This window comes from Gorilla gorilla, chromosome 13 (genome assembly GCF_029281585.2).
Source record: "Gorilla gorilla gorilla isolate KB3781 chromosome 13, NHGRI_mGorGor1-v2.1_pri, whole genome shotgun sequence".
In the NCBI taxonomy this organism is placed as follows: Eukaryota; Metazoa; Chordata; class Mammalia; order Primates; family Hominidae; genus Gorilla; species Gorilla gorilla.
The window spans coordinates 120,036,151-120,055,985 of NC_073237.2; the positions used below are offsets into that span (position 1 = coordinate 120,036,151).

At 42.1% G+C, this 19,835-nt stretch overlaps 1 protein-coding gene across 15 annotated transcripts in view; it reads right to left on the reverse strand.

Annotated features, from left to right (window-relative positions):
- The window catches only part of DENND1A (DENN domain containing 1A), a 543,118-nt gene that overhangs the window by 285,616 nt on the left and 237,667 nt on the right, over positions 1 to 19,835 (reverse strand). For all 15 annotated transcript variants that reach the window (XR_010130361.1, XM_031014509.3, XM_031014508.3 and 12 more), the window contains 3 exons: positions 9,839 to 9,908; positions 4,399 to 4,479; positions 131 to 184 (listed from right to left, as the gene is read on the reverse strand). Coding sequence is in view for 14 of the 15 variants with exons in the window: in XM_031014509.3 (XP_030870369.2) it covers positions 131 to 184; positions 4,399 to 4,479; positions 9,839 to 9,908 (205 nt within the window). In the remaining variant the exon portion in view is untranslated. The remainder of the gene's footprint in view (positions 1 to 130; positions 185 to 4,398; positions 4,480 to 9,838; positions 9,909 to 19,835) is intronic.

The window sequence follows — 19,835 nt, forward strand, 5'->3', positions numbered from 1 at the left end:
TATAATGTGTTTTTTAAAAACCATAATTTTTATAATGATACTTTAAATCACATCCTTTATTTATTCAAACAAATAGGCAGAAAACAGAGAAGAATAAAAATTTAATTTTTTCTTCTTCCCAAGTACTTACATTCTCAGGTATGCTGGGAAGTTCTCTGGTATCAGGCACAGTAAAATAAGAATGCTAGAAAAGAAAAGCAAAAGAGATTTATTTCTGCTAAAATGTATAACAATTGCATTACTCAGAATTCAGGTAAATGATTGGAAAATATTTCCTTACTCAGAAAAGGAAACGGTTTCACTCAGAAGAAACACCCATGGAATATTTTCTTTGGATAATGTCAGATTGAACCAGATGCATTAAATCATCACTTTGGTAGATGGAGTTCTTTTCTATGAGAGGAGAACTTCTTTGGGAGATATAAATGAAGAGTTCAGGCCAGGAGTGTTGGCTCACACCTGTAATCTCAGCATTTCGGGAGGCCAAGGCAGGTGGATCACATGAGGTCAGGAGTTCGAGACCAGCCTGGCCAACATGGTGAAACCCCGTTTATACTGAAAATACAAAAAAATTAGCCAGGTGTGGTGGCGGGCACCTGTAATCCCAGACACTCAGGAAGCTAAAGCAGGAAAATCGCTTGAACCCGGGAGGTGGAGGTTGCAGTGAGCTGAGATTGTGCCACTGCACTCCAGCCTGGGCGACAAGAATGAAACTCTGTCTCTAAATAAATAAATAAATAGTTCAAAGAGGTTAAATGGCTAAACACATGAAACAGGCGTTGGTTTCATAATTTATTGTTCAGTGAGGCAAGTGTATTCTAGGAACAAAATATCACCAGATTCACTCAGTGATTATTTTTACCAACCAAACCTGTCATCTCATTTCAGCATCTGAGATTATATTCATCTACAAAATGTGGCCAAAATCTGCCCCAAAGGCCTAAGTGATGTTAGGAAGAGTTCCAGTTGCTGGAGCACTGGAGCTGAGACCATTGCAGATGACTAAGAGTGGAGAAATTCTGCCCCCGAAGCCCACTCCACCATAAGCCTCCTGACTGGAGACTCAGCGGAGTTGAAAAATTGACCTCTTCAAAGAACGTCCAATGAGGCATCTCCATATGCAACAAGCATGCATCCCTGAGTTAAATGACAACAGGCTGAACTGATGGCACCTCCTTTGCTGCTATTAAAGACTCAGAAGACAATGGCAAGCAGGAACGGAAAGAGCTTGGTGCCGGCCAATTAAAGATGGGATTGTGCAAAGGCCAGGAAAGGTCACATGCAGAGAAGGTCAGCGTAGCCATGGCCTAAGTTCAAACCTGGACCCCCAAGTGACATTTCAGGAAGTTGTCCACCCCAACCCCCACTCTTGGGTGATTGCAAAATAGGTAGGTGTGTAGAAGAATGAGTTGTATAGGCTTTCTGAAATGAAAGGCCCTGGGGACAATCGTAATGATGATGGTGACAACAATAATAGTATAAGGTACTTGTCTAATAATCAACAGATATTTGTTGAATACCTGCTACATGAAAGGCATTATGTCTAGTACTCTGTAAATGTTATCTCTAATTCCCACAACAAATTTTGAGATAGATATTATCTCCATATTACAAATGGGTAAATTAATGCTCACAGAGGTCAAGTAGTCAGTCAAAGGTCACACAGCTAGTATGTGGCAGAATATGGACCAAAACTAAATCTGTGTAACTAGAGCTGTGCTCTTTCCACCATGACAGACTGTTATACCTGTGCTTTTTATGGCAAATGACAGCTAAAGGGGCTTGAACAAATAAAAAAGTAAAAAATAAAAAGTATAAAAAAGATAACTTAAAAAAGCCTTCTTCGATGCATTATTCCAAAATATGTGTGTATATCAAAATACTACCTATGAAGTATTACAGTAGAGACGGTGTAGCGTGGGAACTAGTGATTAGTTCAACAATGAGGATTAAAACAGGAAAAGTAATATGCAAGGTTCCAGTATGACTCCATGAGATACCAACTTCTATACCAAAGGGCTAGAAGTTTAGTTGAGTAACAAATGGCCATGTGGTGATTATGTAGCTCAGCAAATTCACTTAATAGCACAGAACCTGTTTTTGAATCTATAAATGGGAATCATATTATCTACTTCAAAACTGTTATGAAGAATAAATGTTATATATATGAAATGCTTACCATTCAATAAATGGTATTTTAATACAAAATTATTATTGCTGTGAACTGCTAGTTCATATTACTATTTTTATCATCACTCATATCAGACACACAGAAATATACTCTTGCAGAGAGTGACTAGAGACAAAAAGTCCAGGATCACCATTTTATCAACATTTCAGGATGTATAACCTAGATGAGAGTAGCCCTTCACAATCAGAAATGCATTATGGAGAGAGGAATTCCCAGTGAAAAGGAAAGAAAAAAAAAATCTGCCTTTACAGATGCAATTGATAGTAAATAGTGAGCCAACACAATTCCAAAACCAAGTAGTCCCCAGGCTGTCCTTTGAGATTCTGTCTTGCTCCATTGCCCATGAAATGCTGGGGACCAGGGGAGGTCAGAAACATTCCTAGAAACCACTGGCATGAAACAGCTGCGCCACCCCAGCAGTTCCTGCTGCCCCTGAGATGGCTTGTCCTTGAGGCCTGGCATGCATGCTGCCTGAGCAGCCATTTGAAGGAAGGAGTGGACCTTCCTCCCTAGCAGCTGGTGACCCAGCCAGGCTACTCCACAGCTACCTGTCGGATGTCATTACAGACTGAAGTGGTGAGATCAAGCTGCTTAGGAAAAAGGACAGAGACAAAGGCAGGGTTGCTTAGCTATACAGCAAGGACTGGGGCAGGTTTAAAGCTCATTTTTTTCATCTTTTCCAGATGGTCTCCCCTGCCATATGAGAATTTTTGTAACAAGGTTTCTTTCTTTCTTTCCTATGCTCTATTAAAATGGGCAAAAGTCTCTGTAAATTCATTTTTTTCTTCCTTCCTTCCTTCTCTCCCTCTCCTTCCACACGAATGGCACAGTGGAAAGACCATAGGCTTGAAGTTAGCCCTGGCTTTGAAAACTCAAGTCTTATCTCTTATTAACCACACGACCTTGGAAGGGCAGGTATCTTTTCCTCTTGAAACCTCATCCATGAAATGGGAATGTTAATATCTATTTTGTAAACTTGTTTTGAATATTAGAGATACATATTTAGTATAAATTAGGAACTTATTAAAATAGTAGATCTATTATTAATTACTGGTAGTAACACTGCTTTCAATTTTATCATCATTCTGAAAAAAACTACAAGGAATATTAATTTTCTTTAGGAGGGGAGATACCTTTCTACCACTGAATACCAACACTGTACCTGGTTCTAATGAAGATGAAAGACAAAACTCTTAAAATTTTCAGGCCCCATGACATAAGGGAAATAGCTCCTGGATAATAATCAATACTTGGTCAAAGTATGTCCATCTGAGAATTCTGATGAAGGTGGTGACAAGGGCTTGAGGGTTTGACCTAGGGAATTAGAGAATTCCTGGAACCAAAATATGGAAAAGATCTCCTACACCTCTTCTGATGCCTTATCTGACAGATGAGGAAATTGAAGCCCACGAGGTTAAAGGTCCTGATTAAGATCACTCAGGTCATTGGCATGACAAGGACTAGGATGGAAATCTCCCAATTGGTATTTCAGAGCACAGTGCAGAACATGTAATAGCAGTATATATTTACAGGCATTCAAAGAAACTATTACTATAGGCCAGGAACAACATTAAGCACTCTCCTGCTCTGTCCTCAAGGGACACACAGTCCAGTGAGGGGGACAGGAAAAGGAATCATTCCAATAGGGTGTAACTAAGTACCACAAAGTGTGCAAGATGCTTGGAGCAAAGGAGGTAATCTTGGCAAAACCTACGAGGTATCAAGGGAGGATTTCTCTGGAAATAAAATCAGAGTTGAGTTCTGAAGGATGAATATGTGTTACCCTGGCAAACAGGGGAGAGGCAATGTTGAAAGCTGAGGGTGCAGGATGGGCTTCAGCAAAGGGACATGCACAGCAGTGCTGGGGGACGAGGGTGATACAGGGAGGCTGGGGCAGGGACTGAAGAAGCAGGCGGAGCCAGCTGTCCTATTTCAGCCCGGCATCTGTGATCCAAGAGATGCTGGTGATGGGATGATGGCCACAGAGGAGGGTGGGGACATTCAGGACATGTCTGTTTCTTATAGAATCTCAGAGAAAGGAAGAAATTCTACTCCCTGGCCTATCTTGAACTCAGAGGTCTCAGAGTATTTGGGGGTAGGGTTAGGGGAGGTATGGGTGACAAAATACAATCCTGTTCAGCTAGCTCCCTCTTACTGTCAATAATGAAATGGGTTCTCAGTGATGGCTAATACTCTGCCCCACTTACCACGCTGAGATGGACAGACACTCCTGGGTCAGGGATGGGAAGTTTGTGCAGAGTTTCAAGAAGCTCATTCCACTGATTTTCCTGAAAGAAATAAAAGGCCTAAGTAACAAAAGCAAGGCTGAGCCCTTAGTAAGATACCTGCAGGGAGGTCTGGGCACACATGACTGAGGGGGCTGGGGAGATGCTGGCCCCAGTACAGAAATAGGTTTGATATTCATGTAGGGTTTGACAAAAGACACCGCGTATGCCTCAAACATAAAGAGCCAAATAGATCCTCCTACACCAAGTTTGACATTTTCTACTCAGTGAGACACCTACCATGACCGCCTTTTATGGATCATATACCATAAGCTCTCAGCAAATCTATCCCCTAAACTCCATAGCAACAACTTTTAAATGCAAACAATCCTAGCTTACAGGGCGGGGGTGGTTAGGAGAAATAACGATGACACTATAGATCTTGTCTTCATCATCATTACCCTCATTTAATTTTATTGAGTGTTCACCGGATACACATGGCAGCCTCCAATTATGGAAAGTTAGAAATGAACTAAGTACAACAGCATGCAATATAGGATGGTGGCTATGCATTCTAATTTGTGAAATTGAGCAACATGATGACATACAAAGCAATACAAATTATTTGATTGAAAATGGATTCACCTCTAAAATGCTCAAAAGAACACTGCTCACAGAATTATCCAAATGCTATTTCTCCCACCCTGTGGAATTATTTGTGCTAATACTGATAAGTGTATATTTGTATCTATTCACCCTCTATTTGATCCTCCCAACTACCCACTTCAACAATGTGAAAACTGAGGCTCCAAAAGGTGAAGCAACTTGTCTCAAATCAGCCCTTTAGTAAGTTGCACAGCTAAGGGGTGAAATGCAAGCTCCAGAGCCCTCCTGGCTTCACTACAGCTGTCTTTAAGTAGTGAATTTAAGGAGAGGAAAAAGAAGATGCACCCAGACCACAAGCTTGTTTCAATCTGAGCTGTGACAAATCAAACAAGCTTCTCAGAGAGGAGAGAGATGAACTTGTGGGTGTGTGTGCATGTGTTTAGTTTTGCTCTGAAACAATCTCAAACTTACTGAACAGTTGTAGAAATTGTTAAAAAAAAAAAAGTTTTTATTATTTCCTGACCTATTTGAGAATGAGCTGCCAAGATTATGCCCCATCATCCATAGATACAAACAAGGACATTCTCCTAAATCACCACAATTAATCATTGCTGTGGTTTAAATGTTTCCCCCAAAAGTTCATGTGTTGACAATTTAAATATCATTGTAACAGTATTAAGAGGCAGGACCTTTAAGAGTGAGTACATCATGAATTAATGCCATTATTGTGAGAGTGGGCTTCTGATAAAGGATAAATTTGGCCCCTAATTTGTGTCTCTTGTCTTGAGTGCCACATGGTATGACCCAGCAAGAAGGTCCTCACCAGATGCCAGCACCAGGCTCTTGGACTTCCCAGCCTCCAGAACTGTGAGCCAAATACATCTTTTTTCTTTATAAATTACCCAGTCTGTGGTATTCTGTTATAGCAGCAGAAAACAAACTAAGAGAATCATAATAATCTGGAAATTAACACTGATGCAGAATTACCACCTTATCCTCAAGTTTTGCCAACTGTGCCAATAATATCCTTGGCAGCAAACAATCCACTTCAGAATCACATGTTGCAGTTAGTAGTTACAACCCTCTACTCATCCTCAGTCTGGAACAGCTCCTCAGTCTTTTCTAGATTTGTACGGCCTTGACGAGGAGACCACCCATTTTGTAGAATAACTTTCAATTGTCTAATGTTTTGTCTAATGTCTGATGTCAATGTCCCTTCACTCATGATGTTTGCTTTCATCAATTGATTAATTCACTTGATATCTCTACAGTAACATTATTCTTTCTCTTTGCAGTAAATAACCGTTTTGTGGATTCACACTTTGTGTAAATATCCCACTCCTCAAACTTTCAATGTATTCATTTACTTATTTATTTTACCATGGGTCCATAGTTTCCTGTTTTATTCAGTGTGATATAATCCTTTACTATCCTAATTTGTTTTGATGCTCAAATTGTTCCAGATATGACTAGAGGGAGCACTCTTACTGCTTTTGTGTCCTTCTGACATGTTCCCATCATGTTTTTAGCAATTCCTTACTTTTTGGCACAAAAGATATTTCAGGTTCATCTTATACTTTCCCTGCCTCAGCCCCAGAATCAGGTTATTTCTTCAATGAGTCTGGGTTCCTTTTAGTGGGCAATGGTATTTAGAAACCAAGATCTGGGCACCATGTGTGCTCACTGCTCCTTAGTATTGCTCATGCCAGGCCTTTTCAGTCAATTGAGCCAGGGAATATATAACACACACATGGAATCACAATAGGCACTTCACATCTCTATTTATTTCTATATTCATCTTCCCATATTGAAAACCATGGGTTCACACCAATGGCTCCTATTCCAATCCAATACAGAAATTATTCTAGTTTTCTCCCTCTACATATCTGTGACTTCATCCTACGAAAGTGAAAAACCTTGCCTGTATTTTCTTTTTATATTTGGTTATTTGTATGGAACCACTCTTCTACTGCCATCCCTGCCTCCTTCCCTGTCCAGATGCCCTCCCTTCCCTCCCCAACACTGACATCCAGGGCTGGGCCTCTACTGCCCAACCCCTCACACAAATGCCTTCCTTACCTCAGGATCCAACACACCAGCACTGGGCCACAGCTGCTGCCTCCCTTCTCACATGGATTCTTCTAGATCCTATTTGAGTTCTGACATCCCATGCTGAGCCTCTACCACCATGCTCCCACATAAACATCCTTCTCTCCCTCAGGCTCCGACACCCTGAGGCAGGCTGCTCCCTGGCTCAGATGTCTGCCTTGCCCTGCCATCCCTTCCACAAGGGTGCCCATTCAAGGTCTGATGAGCATGATGGGTCCATGGCCCAAACAGATATCCCAGTTACACCTTGGTCTCCCACACCCCATGCTTAGCCATCACAATCTCTCTGTCTCTGTCTCTGTCTCTCTCTCTCTCTCTCTCTCTCTCACACACACACACACACACACACACACACACACACACACACACACACACACACAATAGAAGCCTATCTTGCTTCCCAACCTTCCCAATGACTTTTGGATGAGAGAAGGTTTCAGCCCTGGGGCAGGAGGTAGATTCTGTTTCTTTAAATAAAAAATCTCTTCCTGTTCTAATCTGGTGACTAAAACCTTGCAAATAATTAAGCCAATTATAGGCAGATTTCCTATCATCTGTGTCATAATTCTTTTAAACAAAGGGGGAAGAAAAGAGTCCTGGGTTCAAGAGAAACAGACTCCAACTAAAACATGTTACTGATCTCAGTCTGACATCCCAAGAGGCAGAGTCCTGCTGAAGCAATCGCCCAGAGGAAAGGTTCACCAGTTTTACACGGTAATAATCCAATCTCCCATATGTGTAGGTTGTACCTACCCTTTTATAATCTTTCCCGAATCACATGTTTTAAAAAGTGTACTAAGTTCTTTGTTTTGCTGAGTTTTTTCTCTTTTTTTTTTTTTTTTTTTGGACTGGAACATATGGAGGGAAAAAAATGTGAGTCAATCTCCAATTCAAACCTGTTAAGAGCCTACATATTACACAATTCTGTTTATTAAAGACACCTTTCAATTTGAGTGAAAACCTGAATGTTTGACTAAAGGTAACTGTGAATCAGAAATAGATGAACAGACCCAAGGTGACCTCCTAACTCATTCATCAAAGAGTAATCCACTTCTTTTACGACAGAATCCCCTGACATCTAAGCTTCTTTTCACAGTGAGTGTAGTGATCAAGGAAGCCGTTTCTATTAGTTATTCCTTCCATTTACTGTGACCTATGGAATACATTTGCCAGTGAGTAAATCTATCTCTAAAAAAATGATTTAGTTATTATACACACAATTTCCCCCTTTCCTCCAAAACAGCATTTCCCAAAGTGTGTTCCAGGAAACACTGCTATCTCAGAATGCTAAGATTTATCACAGAATTAAAGGGGTTTGGGGCAAAACAAGATGGGAAGCACAGGCGACCCAGGTTTCTCCAATGCAAGACTTCGTAGAGCTTACATTAAATGAATCTTAAGGAGATGAAAATGAAACACAGCTTTCCCTCCCCTGGACCCCAGTGTGACTGAACTGGCACCCTTTTCATGGACCATTTCTCAGAACTAACACTCAAATTGCTCAGAACGTTCAACAGAAAAAAATTAAGGGAAATTTTTCCTTAACATTTAATAATAATGGATCACTTTAATTAAAAATCTTAGGCCATTTACAAAAAGAAAAATATAAGACATTAGATATATAGACAAATATCCAACTCATTAATAATCAAAGAAATGCAATTAAAACAACGAGACTTTTTTACTTGTCAAACAACAAATTCAACAAATGATCCTGATGAGAGTATCATGACCCAGGCACTCTCTTACATTGCTGGTAAAGGGTATCCTTTAAGAAAACAGCAGAATTATTTTGGAAAGCAGTTTGACAAATGTTTTAAAAATGTTTATGTCCACTGATCTTACAATGGCCCATCTGGGATTCTCCTTTTAAGGAAACAATCCAAAATGAAGAAAATGCTTTACCCTCATAGATGCGAATGGTTACACTTCTCATAACAGTAGAAAAATCCCAAACAATTAACAATTTCCAATAATAGGAAAACGCTTTGGTAAATCAAGGTACATGACAAAATGCTATGCAGCCATGAAAAATATTTATAACATTTTTAATAGTGTGGGAGGCATGCTCATTATAATGGTATCTGAAAATGTGGGCTACAAAAATCTACATAAAGGTCCAATTGGCCTTTGACATCCATGGAAGATACCTTACCTTACCACTTCTTCCAAAAGTACAGCAAGGTACAGATGAAGTTTTAACATAATTTTCAGACCCCTACAAAAGTTACTGTAAAAGCACTACAAAGCTTTATTGAAATGGGAACTCAGGACAGCTGGGTAGGTCACTTGCCGGTTAAGTGTTTTACTTGCAAACCCCAGATCTGCAGCATGACATGAGCAATTCAAATATGTGCCTCAGCAAAATTATAATTTAATACATGTCATAAACTTTCCAGGCTGCTTGGGAATATTAGAAATTGAACATTAACTCTGTGAACGTTAAGGGTCTATTTATCATTTCTTTAATGCAAAGAAAAACTTAAAAAAGAAAACAACCCAAAATGCTAGGAATATTTATTTTAGGGAAGGGAGTGGGGCAAATTAAAAGTGATTTTCTTTTCCTTCCTATTATTTTCTGAATTTCCCAAACTTTCTATAATGCGCATGCATCACTTTTTTGGTAAAATATAAGGCATGTTTTACTTTTTCATCATAAAAATTAAAGCTTATTTGTTTAAAAGAATTATTTTTAAAAGGTAAATACCTGTCTTTTTGTCGTGTAATCTGCCAGGATGTTAAGCAGCTTATAAAATACCTCGAACCAGGGGAGATAGCTGGAGGAAGAAGAGGAAACACATGAAATATTAGTACGCAGGTCAAAAACTTTAACCAGGATCTAATTCAAGACTGATACACTTCAGTTTTGCTCTACATCCTGAAGAGTCTTCCTGTCACAGACTGGTGGAAACACAAACTGGCGAAATGCTAATTATTTCTGAGAGTTTAAAAAATTTCCTGTGCAAGGCAGAGGATTAAATGTCCATTATAAATTATTCCCATGCCTCAGAGCTAGAACAGTTCACAGAGAAGAAATTCAAAGCCGACTCCACAATCAGGCACCATCTCTGAGAAGTCCCCTGGCCTCTCCCAGCACACTCACCCTTTCCAGGAAAGCTTCTATTCAGTTTCTCATGATGGGACAGACACAGACACAGACACACAAACTGACACACACACACTGACACACACACAGCATTCCCATTGCAGGCATCTGCAAAGGGTCCCAATGCCCCCATGAGCCCAAAGCCATCCATGTTGCTGCAACAGACATTCTACCCATCACACACCATCTCTCTATCTACTTCAAGATGAGTTCCACTTCCCCATCCCCACTGCCCTCCACCAGGTCCTGGCCATTGTTCCCCTTCACTCAGAGCAGACTGGCTGCTGACCTCAGTCCTGTGGTCCACTCTGTGTGGCTTGCTTTTTGTTTGTTTGTTTGTTTGTTTTTTTGAGATGGAGTCTCACTCTGTCACCCAGGCCGGAGTGCAGTGGCATGATCTCGGCTCACTGCAACCCCTGCCTCCCTGGTTCAAGCGATTCTCCTGCCTCAGCCTTCTGAGTAGCTGGGACTACAGGTGTGCGCCACCATGCCTGGCTAATTTTTGTATTTTTAATAGAGACGGGGTTTCACCATGCTGGCCAGGCTGGTCTCGAACTCCTGAACTCAGGTGATCTGCCTGCCTCGGCCTCCCGAACTGCTGGGATTATAGGCGTGAGCCACCTGGCCACGGCTCTTAGAATGGTTTTTCTAAAATGCAAATCTCCATTGCACATTGTACTTAATTGCTGCAATGATGCCCGTCACTCCAGGATCCAGTCCACATTTGTTAGGATGGACTTCTGGGGCTCTTCACTGCCAGGCCCTTGCCCACTTTTCTGGTTGTCCTCTGTCTACTTCCCCATAGATATGCTCCCCTCACTCCTCTCACTCCGGAACGTCCTGGTATCTTTGAGCCTGCCTGGGCTTACATACACTGGGCCCTTTTCTCCCCGACCTCTGTGGGTCTAGTCTAGCTGATTTCTACTCATCCTCCTAACTGTCCCTCACCCCCTCCCCACCCCCACTTCATGTGCCCTAATTCTCTCTTTTCTGTGCTGCCCTGGTCATGAGAATGCTGCTCTCAGAACATTCCCCACATGATGCAGTCCTCAATGGCATGTCTGTTTTCTCAACAGACCACATGCAAACAGAGAGGAAGGGGCCTATCATTCTTCACTTTGTCTTTCCGGTGCCAAGAATGGCACCTGGCACACCGTCAGTGCTCAGCGTTTACTGAGCAAATAAAACCAGACAAAGACTGACGGCAAGGGCGCACGCATCCTATGGAATTGTTGAAAAGTATCCACACCCCCAAGCAGTTTTGCCACTTACTTTCAACGGCTTTGTTCTCTAGAAGGAAATTTTCCAAAGCTACATCTAACAGCAAGCGAGAAGAAGGTTGTACCAAGCGCTTGCCGGTCTGGTCATGTCTGCCCTGCTGCGCTAACAGAGTCCAATACCGACAGATATGGACACGAGGTAGTGCACAGATGTGATATCCTGCCAGGGAGAGGGGAATCAGCACCCTGTACAGATTACCGGCTGCGCCACTGAGGGTAATAAATGAAGTGAGAGGCAACAAAGAGAACAGATAAAGTGCACAGTCCTCTGTCATTAACGTCTGTCTAAAGCCAGCACATGCTACTGTAAAATTTAAGTAGCTTATCAAAATATACTGATAAGCAACTTAACTTTTCACTTCTATGACAGTATTATCACTTATGTTAATATGTTTCAATCAGCCCTGGCAGCTGCATATTGACTATTACATAGCAAATGACTGCTGCCACTTTGCACAGCATTTACTTTGGCAGAGTAATGTAAACATTCAAGAGGGATTAGGGAGCAGATAAGTTTCTCCTTTCCTATTCTGTTAAATAAACCTCGGCCGAGTTAAAAGCCATTATAGTATGAACGAGAAATCCCCTCAGAAGAAAACTCTTGCACAGATTAGACGACTCAGTAAACAAATTTGACCAAGGATTACAAATTTTTTTTTCCTGAAAGCAAAATACCACTAGTTAAATCCAGCCACTGAAAGTCAGGAGGCAGGGGGGAAAAGGCAAGAAGGGGAAATAGAATCTTGCAAGAAAACTGTGACTTCAAGTAAACAAGAGAAAAACTGAATCATTTTAGAAATATTTGGTGAAGTGATATGGGGCAGGCTGGGTGCTCTGACAGTTGAGGACTACAGAATCCATCGAAGTAGTTTTGGATGAGTAGGTTCAACTGACCAATGTGGCTTGGGCACAGAAGCTCCAGCCTCCGCGTTGTCACCTGCTGTGAGGATGAAGGAGGTGACGTGGGAAGGAGCTCCTAGCCTACTATAGACGGCACCCTGGTTCTCACACTCAGCCTCAGCCTCAGCCTCACCAAGTCAATTCTTTTTGGCTATGCTAAGCAGAACCACTGGCCACAAGAAGTTTTGCAGTTACCCTGGAAATCAGCCATTTCTTTCTCCCTTTGGCCTGACCAGACACAACTGTTCCCCACATGTTGTCCCCTGTACACTCACAGATGAATATCTAGTGATGGCAGTGTTAAGGTTTTGAAACTGAAACCCAGCTGTCTTCTTCTTCAAAGGGCCCCTGTTTTCCCCTGTTGGGAGGCCAGGGTTCACAGCGGAGCTCTATCCAGCGGCGTTTCCTGTCCTGCTTCATTAGAGCCGCCACAACAGCTTGCGCGGCCTGCTAGGCTGCAGGTGAGGCTGCAGGGACCCTGCACTCCAGTCTGCGTGTGTCTGTCATCATTGAATAAACAATCCTTCCCAGTCCAAAGACAGAAACAAACACTCTAGTACACTGCACCACCTTGGACATCTAACGGGGTGCGACCATCCGTGGTCCGCCTCTGCCTGCTGCCTTTGTGTGACGGCTTGAGTCCCCACTGCGGAGTACCACAGTTGGGACTATGGTGGGCTCTGTCCAAGGCTGTGGCACAAAGGGTCCTCCTGCACTCAAGAAAGCTATGGTCCTCATCAGAAAGAGACACACCCACAACAGAGTAACAGTTTGGGTGGAAGGAGCTGGAAGTCCTTCCCAAGTGCTTTATTTAGTTTAGGCTTTCGGACTGATGTAGAAGATGATCATGGAGCATCATCATGACCCAATCAGAAGACAGAGAAAAGCGAAAAGGAACAGCCTGCTCCCCAGGCACCTGCCTGGATCCAGGCTTCTCTCCCTTCTCACCCACTGTGGCTCAGGTAACTCTGTCCCAGGCTCTGCCCTCACTCCCAGGCCTGAGAGTCAAATGGAGAGGCTTGTGTTTCATATGAGGTAATAAGTTTTAAACTTGAGAAGTTTCCTCCACCCACTGCCTTCCCGATCCGGGGTCCCACCGGCCCTTGTAAGGAGGGCAAGGGCAGGTTCTAAAGACAGCACTTATGGCAGCAACAGCCCATAGTCAAAATCACCCTGAAAAAGCCCTTAAATTACCTCCAAATATGGCGGACGTGGTCTGTGTAAACACAAAGTAGTTAACCTGAGTTGTGGGGTCAGGCTGAATGACAGCATCCTGCATCTAAATCTGTCGACTGGGTGAGCTGCTGGCTCTTGAGCTGAACTGAGAGCAGAGGACTCCCTTTTCTAATCTCACTCCACTTGGGATGATAATCACTCCACCTGGTGAGTTTGTGTACACGTGGATGACTGGCCTTGTGTAAGTTCAGCGTGAATATAAAGGGATTCCACTTCTTTAAGTATTAAAACAGAAAACCATTAAAAAATTTTAGGAGCTCTCCGACACCTCTTTCTACTAGTTCAGTTCAAAGCTATGAGATGGGACCAGGCAAGGTAGGTATGGAAGAGAGCAGGGGGCAGGGATGGTGGGAGAGGCTGACCAAGTCGAGGAAGGCAGCAACCACCTGGGAGAATGCTGGTCCACAGCAGGACGTCAGACTCAGGTGAGGAGAGGAGGTTGCCTCCCGAAGGGGCAACCTGGTGTTAGAGTCCAAGTGGGAGGAGAAGGGTGTCCCACTGAGGGGTCATCGGGCATAGTGTGCTGGGGCCCAAGCAGAGTTGAGGGGCCTGGTAAGGGAAAGTCAGCGTCTGAGCAGGATGAGGAGGGAGTCTCATGGGGGAGGCCTGACTTGGAGTTTCATGACTCAAGGGGGCAAGGAGGGGTTAGACCTGGCATGGGATAAAGACAGCATCTATGTGGAGTGGAGGGCCTGACCAGCAATGGTATTAGAACCCAGAAGAGTACAAAGAACATCTGGAAGGCAGTTCAATGTGGGATGCCAGAGCCTGAGGGGTGGGAGGGCTTCCACCAAAGTGGGGGTCGGGGAAGGGGAGGGAGGCGAGGCAGAGTCCATGTGGTTGAGAATGCTGTCCATGATAGGAAGGGGCAGCAGCAGCTCTGCCTAAGGTGCCACAGTTCAAACAGTAGCACATGCTACTGTAAAAACAGGGTGAGGAGGGTGGTGCTGTGTAGGAAGGGGGCTGTAGGAAGTAGAGACAGATAAAATCAATAGAAATACAAATCTATGTACATACATACCTTCTCTAGTTTTAGTCACTGAGAAGGCCTGGAAGCAGAGATATCCCAATTATAATGAGCACACTTAGTGCCCAGATATTGGTTTCTAAATACTATTCTCCAGTAATAGGAACCTGGGCTCCTTGAAAAAAAATGTCTGATTCCAGGGCTGGGGCTGGGAAATGCTGTGTTGGGTTAGGGAAAAAAAAAAAAAATAGCAGTGCTCAACACATGATCAGGACATATCAACAGGACACGAAAGCCAGTGAGGAGGGGCTTCCACTGACAAAGTCTGCATGACAGGCAGAAGAAAGCGCATGAGCGATGGCTTTAGAACCAGGTGGGAAGTAATTCTTTCCCCTCACCTTGACCTCAGCAGAGCCCAGTGGATTTCAGCCTTATCAGAACCAGCATCTACTTTGCTATCCTAAAAACAAAATCTTAATGTAATCTAGTCATTCACAAACCCAAAATAATGCTCTGGCTCTCCTATAAAAGAGAAATAAAAATAAAAGTAATTTGCAATAAAATTTTAGGATGTAACACTCAGGCACCATTAGAATAGATGATACAATGAAGCAGTGCCTCCTGGGGGAAGACTTGCGGCAGAGCTGCTTGTGTTCATGTCGGGACTGATGAGTTTAAAAGTAACATGACACAGGGTCTTTCAGTTGCTTTTGGTGACTTGCTACTGTCTGAGGAGCTCCTGACATTCCATGTTGAATACCTGAGGAGAGGTATCCCTTTCTTTCTGTCAGCAGATTTTGCCAACGTGTTTCCAATGGCAAAGCATCCCTTGGTTAAGACCATTCAGCACTCAATATTTAAAGCCTTCCTATTAAAACAAAACAAAACAAAACAAAACAACCTCCTCCCCAATGTTAAAAAGCAGAGCAGCATGGCACATGCTGGGGAGAACACTGGCTTGAGTCTGGTAACCCCGAGTTTGAATCTTAGTTCTGCTCCTTTCTAGATGTGACACCTCGAGAAAGCGGTCTTCCCAAAACTCAGTTTCCTCCTCTATGAAAAGATATACACCACCTGCTAATGTACCTGATGGACATGACAGCCACCAATCCAGAACACGCTTCCTGTCCCCCTTGGCAATCTCAGCTTTGGGAATCTCTCTTTGATTCCTGGTGTCTGGGTCAGAGGCTCCTCCAGAATTCTACAGAAATTCCTCATACCATGTGGTCAACCAGAATGGGCAGGAAAACAGAAGCTCTTATAAGAGGAAAATACTCACCAACAATGTGACTGCTTCAAACAACATGACCCTTCTCCACCCTTCCAGTTTCCAGACAATACGTGCCCTATCCACCCTTTCAGTTTCACCTAGCATCTATCCCTGCTCCTCTGTCTGTATCTCAGCCAAACATCTATAATAAAATGCAAATTTGCCATAAAGTAAAACTACAACTCTTGCAAAGGAGACTGGATTTTATGAAGCCCATGTTGGACATGCTGGATACCTGCTCAGAGTTGAGGCAAAGTCACTGACAAATGAAGACCTGGCTGTATTAGACCACTTAACAAGACATGAAGAGAAAAATCAAGAAAAACAAGGATAGTAACACAACGGTCACATCAAAAGAAAATGATTTCAATATGAAAGGATAAAAGAGACCTTTGGGAAACTGAAGTCCTCAAATACTTTTGGAAAAAAATTACTCCTTTTATGATTATGCTGTGAAAGTCAACTATGAACTGTTATTAAGTCAGAAAAATTATAACCTCCTCTCCCCACAATACTTGATGCATTATTCTTTCTAAGAATTACTGCATTGTTGGAATTAAGAGACAGAGTTTGTTGAGGTAAATTTATACTTTTTTATACTTTTTCTAGATAAAATCCTAACCTTTTCCTCATTTTTACTATGAGCTTTTGGTCCCCATTTAAATTGATGCATTTTATTCCCAGAATATGAAGACCTCCTGGGCTTACTAGACATTAAAACTCCCCATCGTTTATAATACATGCTTGTTTGCCTGTCTTCTCCATTGGTGTCAACTCCATGAGATCAAGGACGGTGACTGTGTATTGACTATTTAACCCCTAATTATTCCTGGCACATGTGAGACATTCAATAAATCATAGCTTCCCTTGACAGACGTAACTCATCTCTATAGGTTCTATTAAGGCCATTAATTACCACTAGAGCTAAAGAGTAACAGTCAACCAACTCTAGTCGGGACGTGGGGATCGAAATTTAGCAGGCAGCATTTGGGTTGGAAAATGACCTGGTTTTTAAAAAACAATTCCTGCAAATGTCCTGCTGGAGTCTGGGATAAATAATGAGTATAGAGCAAGTGATTATTCAAAGTAGATCAAGGAATACTTACAAACAAGATTTCTTGCCCTTTGCCCATCTCCTCAACACAAGTAAACCCCACCATCTACTCTTTTTGTTCCCATTTCAATTGCTATGGAAAAAGTTCACAAAACCAGGCTGATTACAATCATCTGAAAACCTAATTTTTCAAGCACACGTGAACCCTTAAAATTGTTCAAGATTCCTCTAATCTGTAGTGCAACAGGCTTCCTGTTGCCCACCCCCTCCAGTCTGCTCCAAACATTTTTCCTCTTCTGTCCCTCTCTTCAGAAGATACTCTTCTCTCCAAACTCACCAAAGAGAAAAGCTTTCACATGAGCTCTTCCACTCCTGTACTTCTCATTCCTTTCCCTCTCCCTCCTAACTCGAGGTGAGAAGGAGGAAAGACCCCAGAGCCTAACTGCACTGCCTTCTGTAAGACACATCTTCTCCCCTATTATACTCAGCCAGCAAGCATTCCCATCTTTAAGCACAACAGAAATCACTCATGTGTGCTGGTCTATGATTCTCAAACCACAACCTTAGCACCAAGGTTATATGTGGTTCCTCCCTAAGGGAAAAGCACACCTCAGCTTCCTGAGATAACCACATTTAGCTTCAATGAACATTTTTACAGAATTTAAAACTGAGATGTTTCCAGTCCAAACATCACACATTTCTAGATGATTCATTTTTCAAATGTTCCATCAATGGCATCTACCCACATATTTTCCCATGCTTATTAAGACCCACCAGTATATGCCTGGCCCTCTACTAGGTACATGGGGGAATAAGGCCCATGTCTCAGTATCTGGGGAGCTCACAGTCTAAAGAGGGAAGCAGACACACTGGCAGATAATGTCAGCAGCACTGGGTCAGTGCTTTGATAGAGGTTCACAAAGGGAACACAGAAGAGATTCTGGAAAGTCTTCCAGGAGGAAGTGACACCTCACTGATCAGCTTGACACTGATTGCAAAGTCAGGAGACCCACCTGGGTTTGAGTACCAGCTCTGTTACTTACTGGCTGTGGCCTGAGCCATGCTCTTCCTTCCCTACATGTGAAATGGGGATATAATATCTACCCTCACATGGTTCTTTTGAGGCTGAAACATATGTAAATGCACCTATCACAGTGCCTGAAACTGAGTACAATTTGTTTCACCCTGATAATACCGTACTCTTTGATAACATCAAAAGTCAAAGGAACCTCAATAAGAGAAAAACACAATCCTCTTTGGGAGCTCTAAGCCAGTCTCACCCAGTCTGGGCATTCTGCTTTGCTCACAGCTGCTAATCTCAAACTGTAAATTGATTACGATATTTAGTTAAGCTCAAGAATCTCTGATTTATGTCCATAATTAATGTCCCATTGTGATACCTATTATATCTATGCAGGAAAATATATGTACTGAATGAGTAGAAATATTAATTTGCATCATGAAGAAACACCAAAAACTCCCATAAAACATCTGTGCTTATATAAATCTACCCAAACATACACTTGGATTTGATTTTGGAAACAAGGCTCTTTTCTTTCTTGATGGGCATTCAATAATTGTTGCTTTTAGAGAGTGGCTTTGTCATCTTCTTTTCTATGAGAGTATTACTTTGATTGAAGGAGATTGCTCAGGAGGAAAGCACAGAGGCACTTTTCTGTTATCACCGGTGAAGTGTTGGTAACACGAGATCTTTGGAATAATGGCACCTGCACTGACAATTCAGTGTAATTCTCAATATTTTCCACTGAGCCCAGGCAGGGTGAGCACATAGGCCTTTCATCATTTTCCTAGGAGAGTTTATGATGCTGCCTACTCCTGTATTCACACACCTGCAAGACTTTCCCCATTCAGAGTATCTTATTTTATGGTTTAAATTACTACTGTAATATAATGTAATGGGTTAGTGATGTTCTAACTAAGGCCCACCCTACTGGAGCTTTCATAGCCTAGGAAATACACTGTCTCTACTAGAAAAAAAAAAACACAACAAAAGGAAGAAATGGCTACACGAGGAGCCCTGTCCTACTTGCAGTAATAAACAAAAAAATCAATGATCCCAGTCAGATGCCATTTGATATTAACCTCATTTTAGGGCTAGAGAGTAGAAGCTAATGCAGTAAGGGGGGAAACTATGTATCAAGTGTTAGGTGCTTTGAAATATTACTCTTCATAACTCTGTGAGATGAATTATCCCATTTTACAGATGAGAAAATTGAGTCGTAGAGAAGTGATTTCCCTAAGATGACACAGCTACTAAAACCACAGATCAGACACAAAACCAGTCCAGCACGATTTCTAAGTCTGACCTGCTCTAAACAGTACAATAGTAGTATGATCATGTACAATGATAAATCCTGAGATTAGGATATAAAATCCTTACCTTGTGGTTCTCACTGTAGTGCTTGATAAGATAAAGGAAAGCTTGCCTCCAAAAGCCCCTCAGCTCCAAGTGTTCTGAGCAATCTAACTCTGGCTGCCTCCCAACAATTCAGCGTGTTTTCTTACTTTGCCAGCTCCAGGGACACTAGTCATGTGTCAGCTCTTTATTGCTTCAGGAATTAGTGTACATGTTATATTCAGAAACACAAATATAAATAGCTCAATTTAAAATGTTTTAATCAAACACAGCAGAAGAGTATTTTAAGTTTCCAATGTTTCGTGTCAAGACCCAGTGCCTCTGCTATACCCTAAATGCATATTTTTAAGAACTTTTTCTAGAAAAACTATGGCCTATGTCTTAGATTCTTAAACAGACTGTGTTGCCTTTTTTAATTTAAAGTATAAAGCTTTAAATGTATGCTTATGGTGACAATTAAGGAAATGCTAGATTAGACAGGGCATCAGCTTTCCACAAATAGTACTCATTTAAG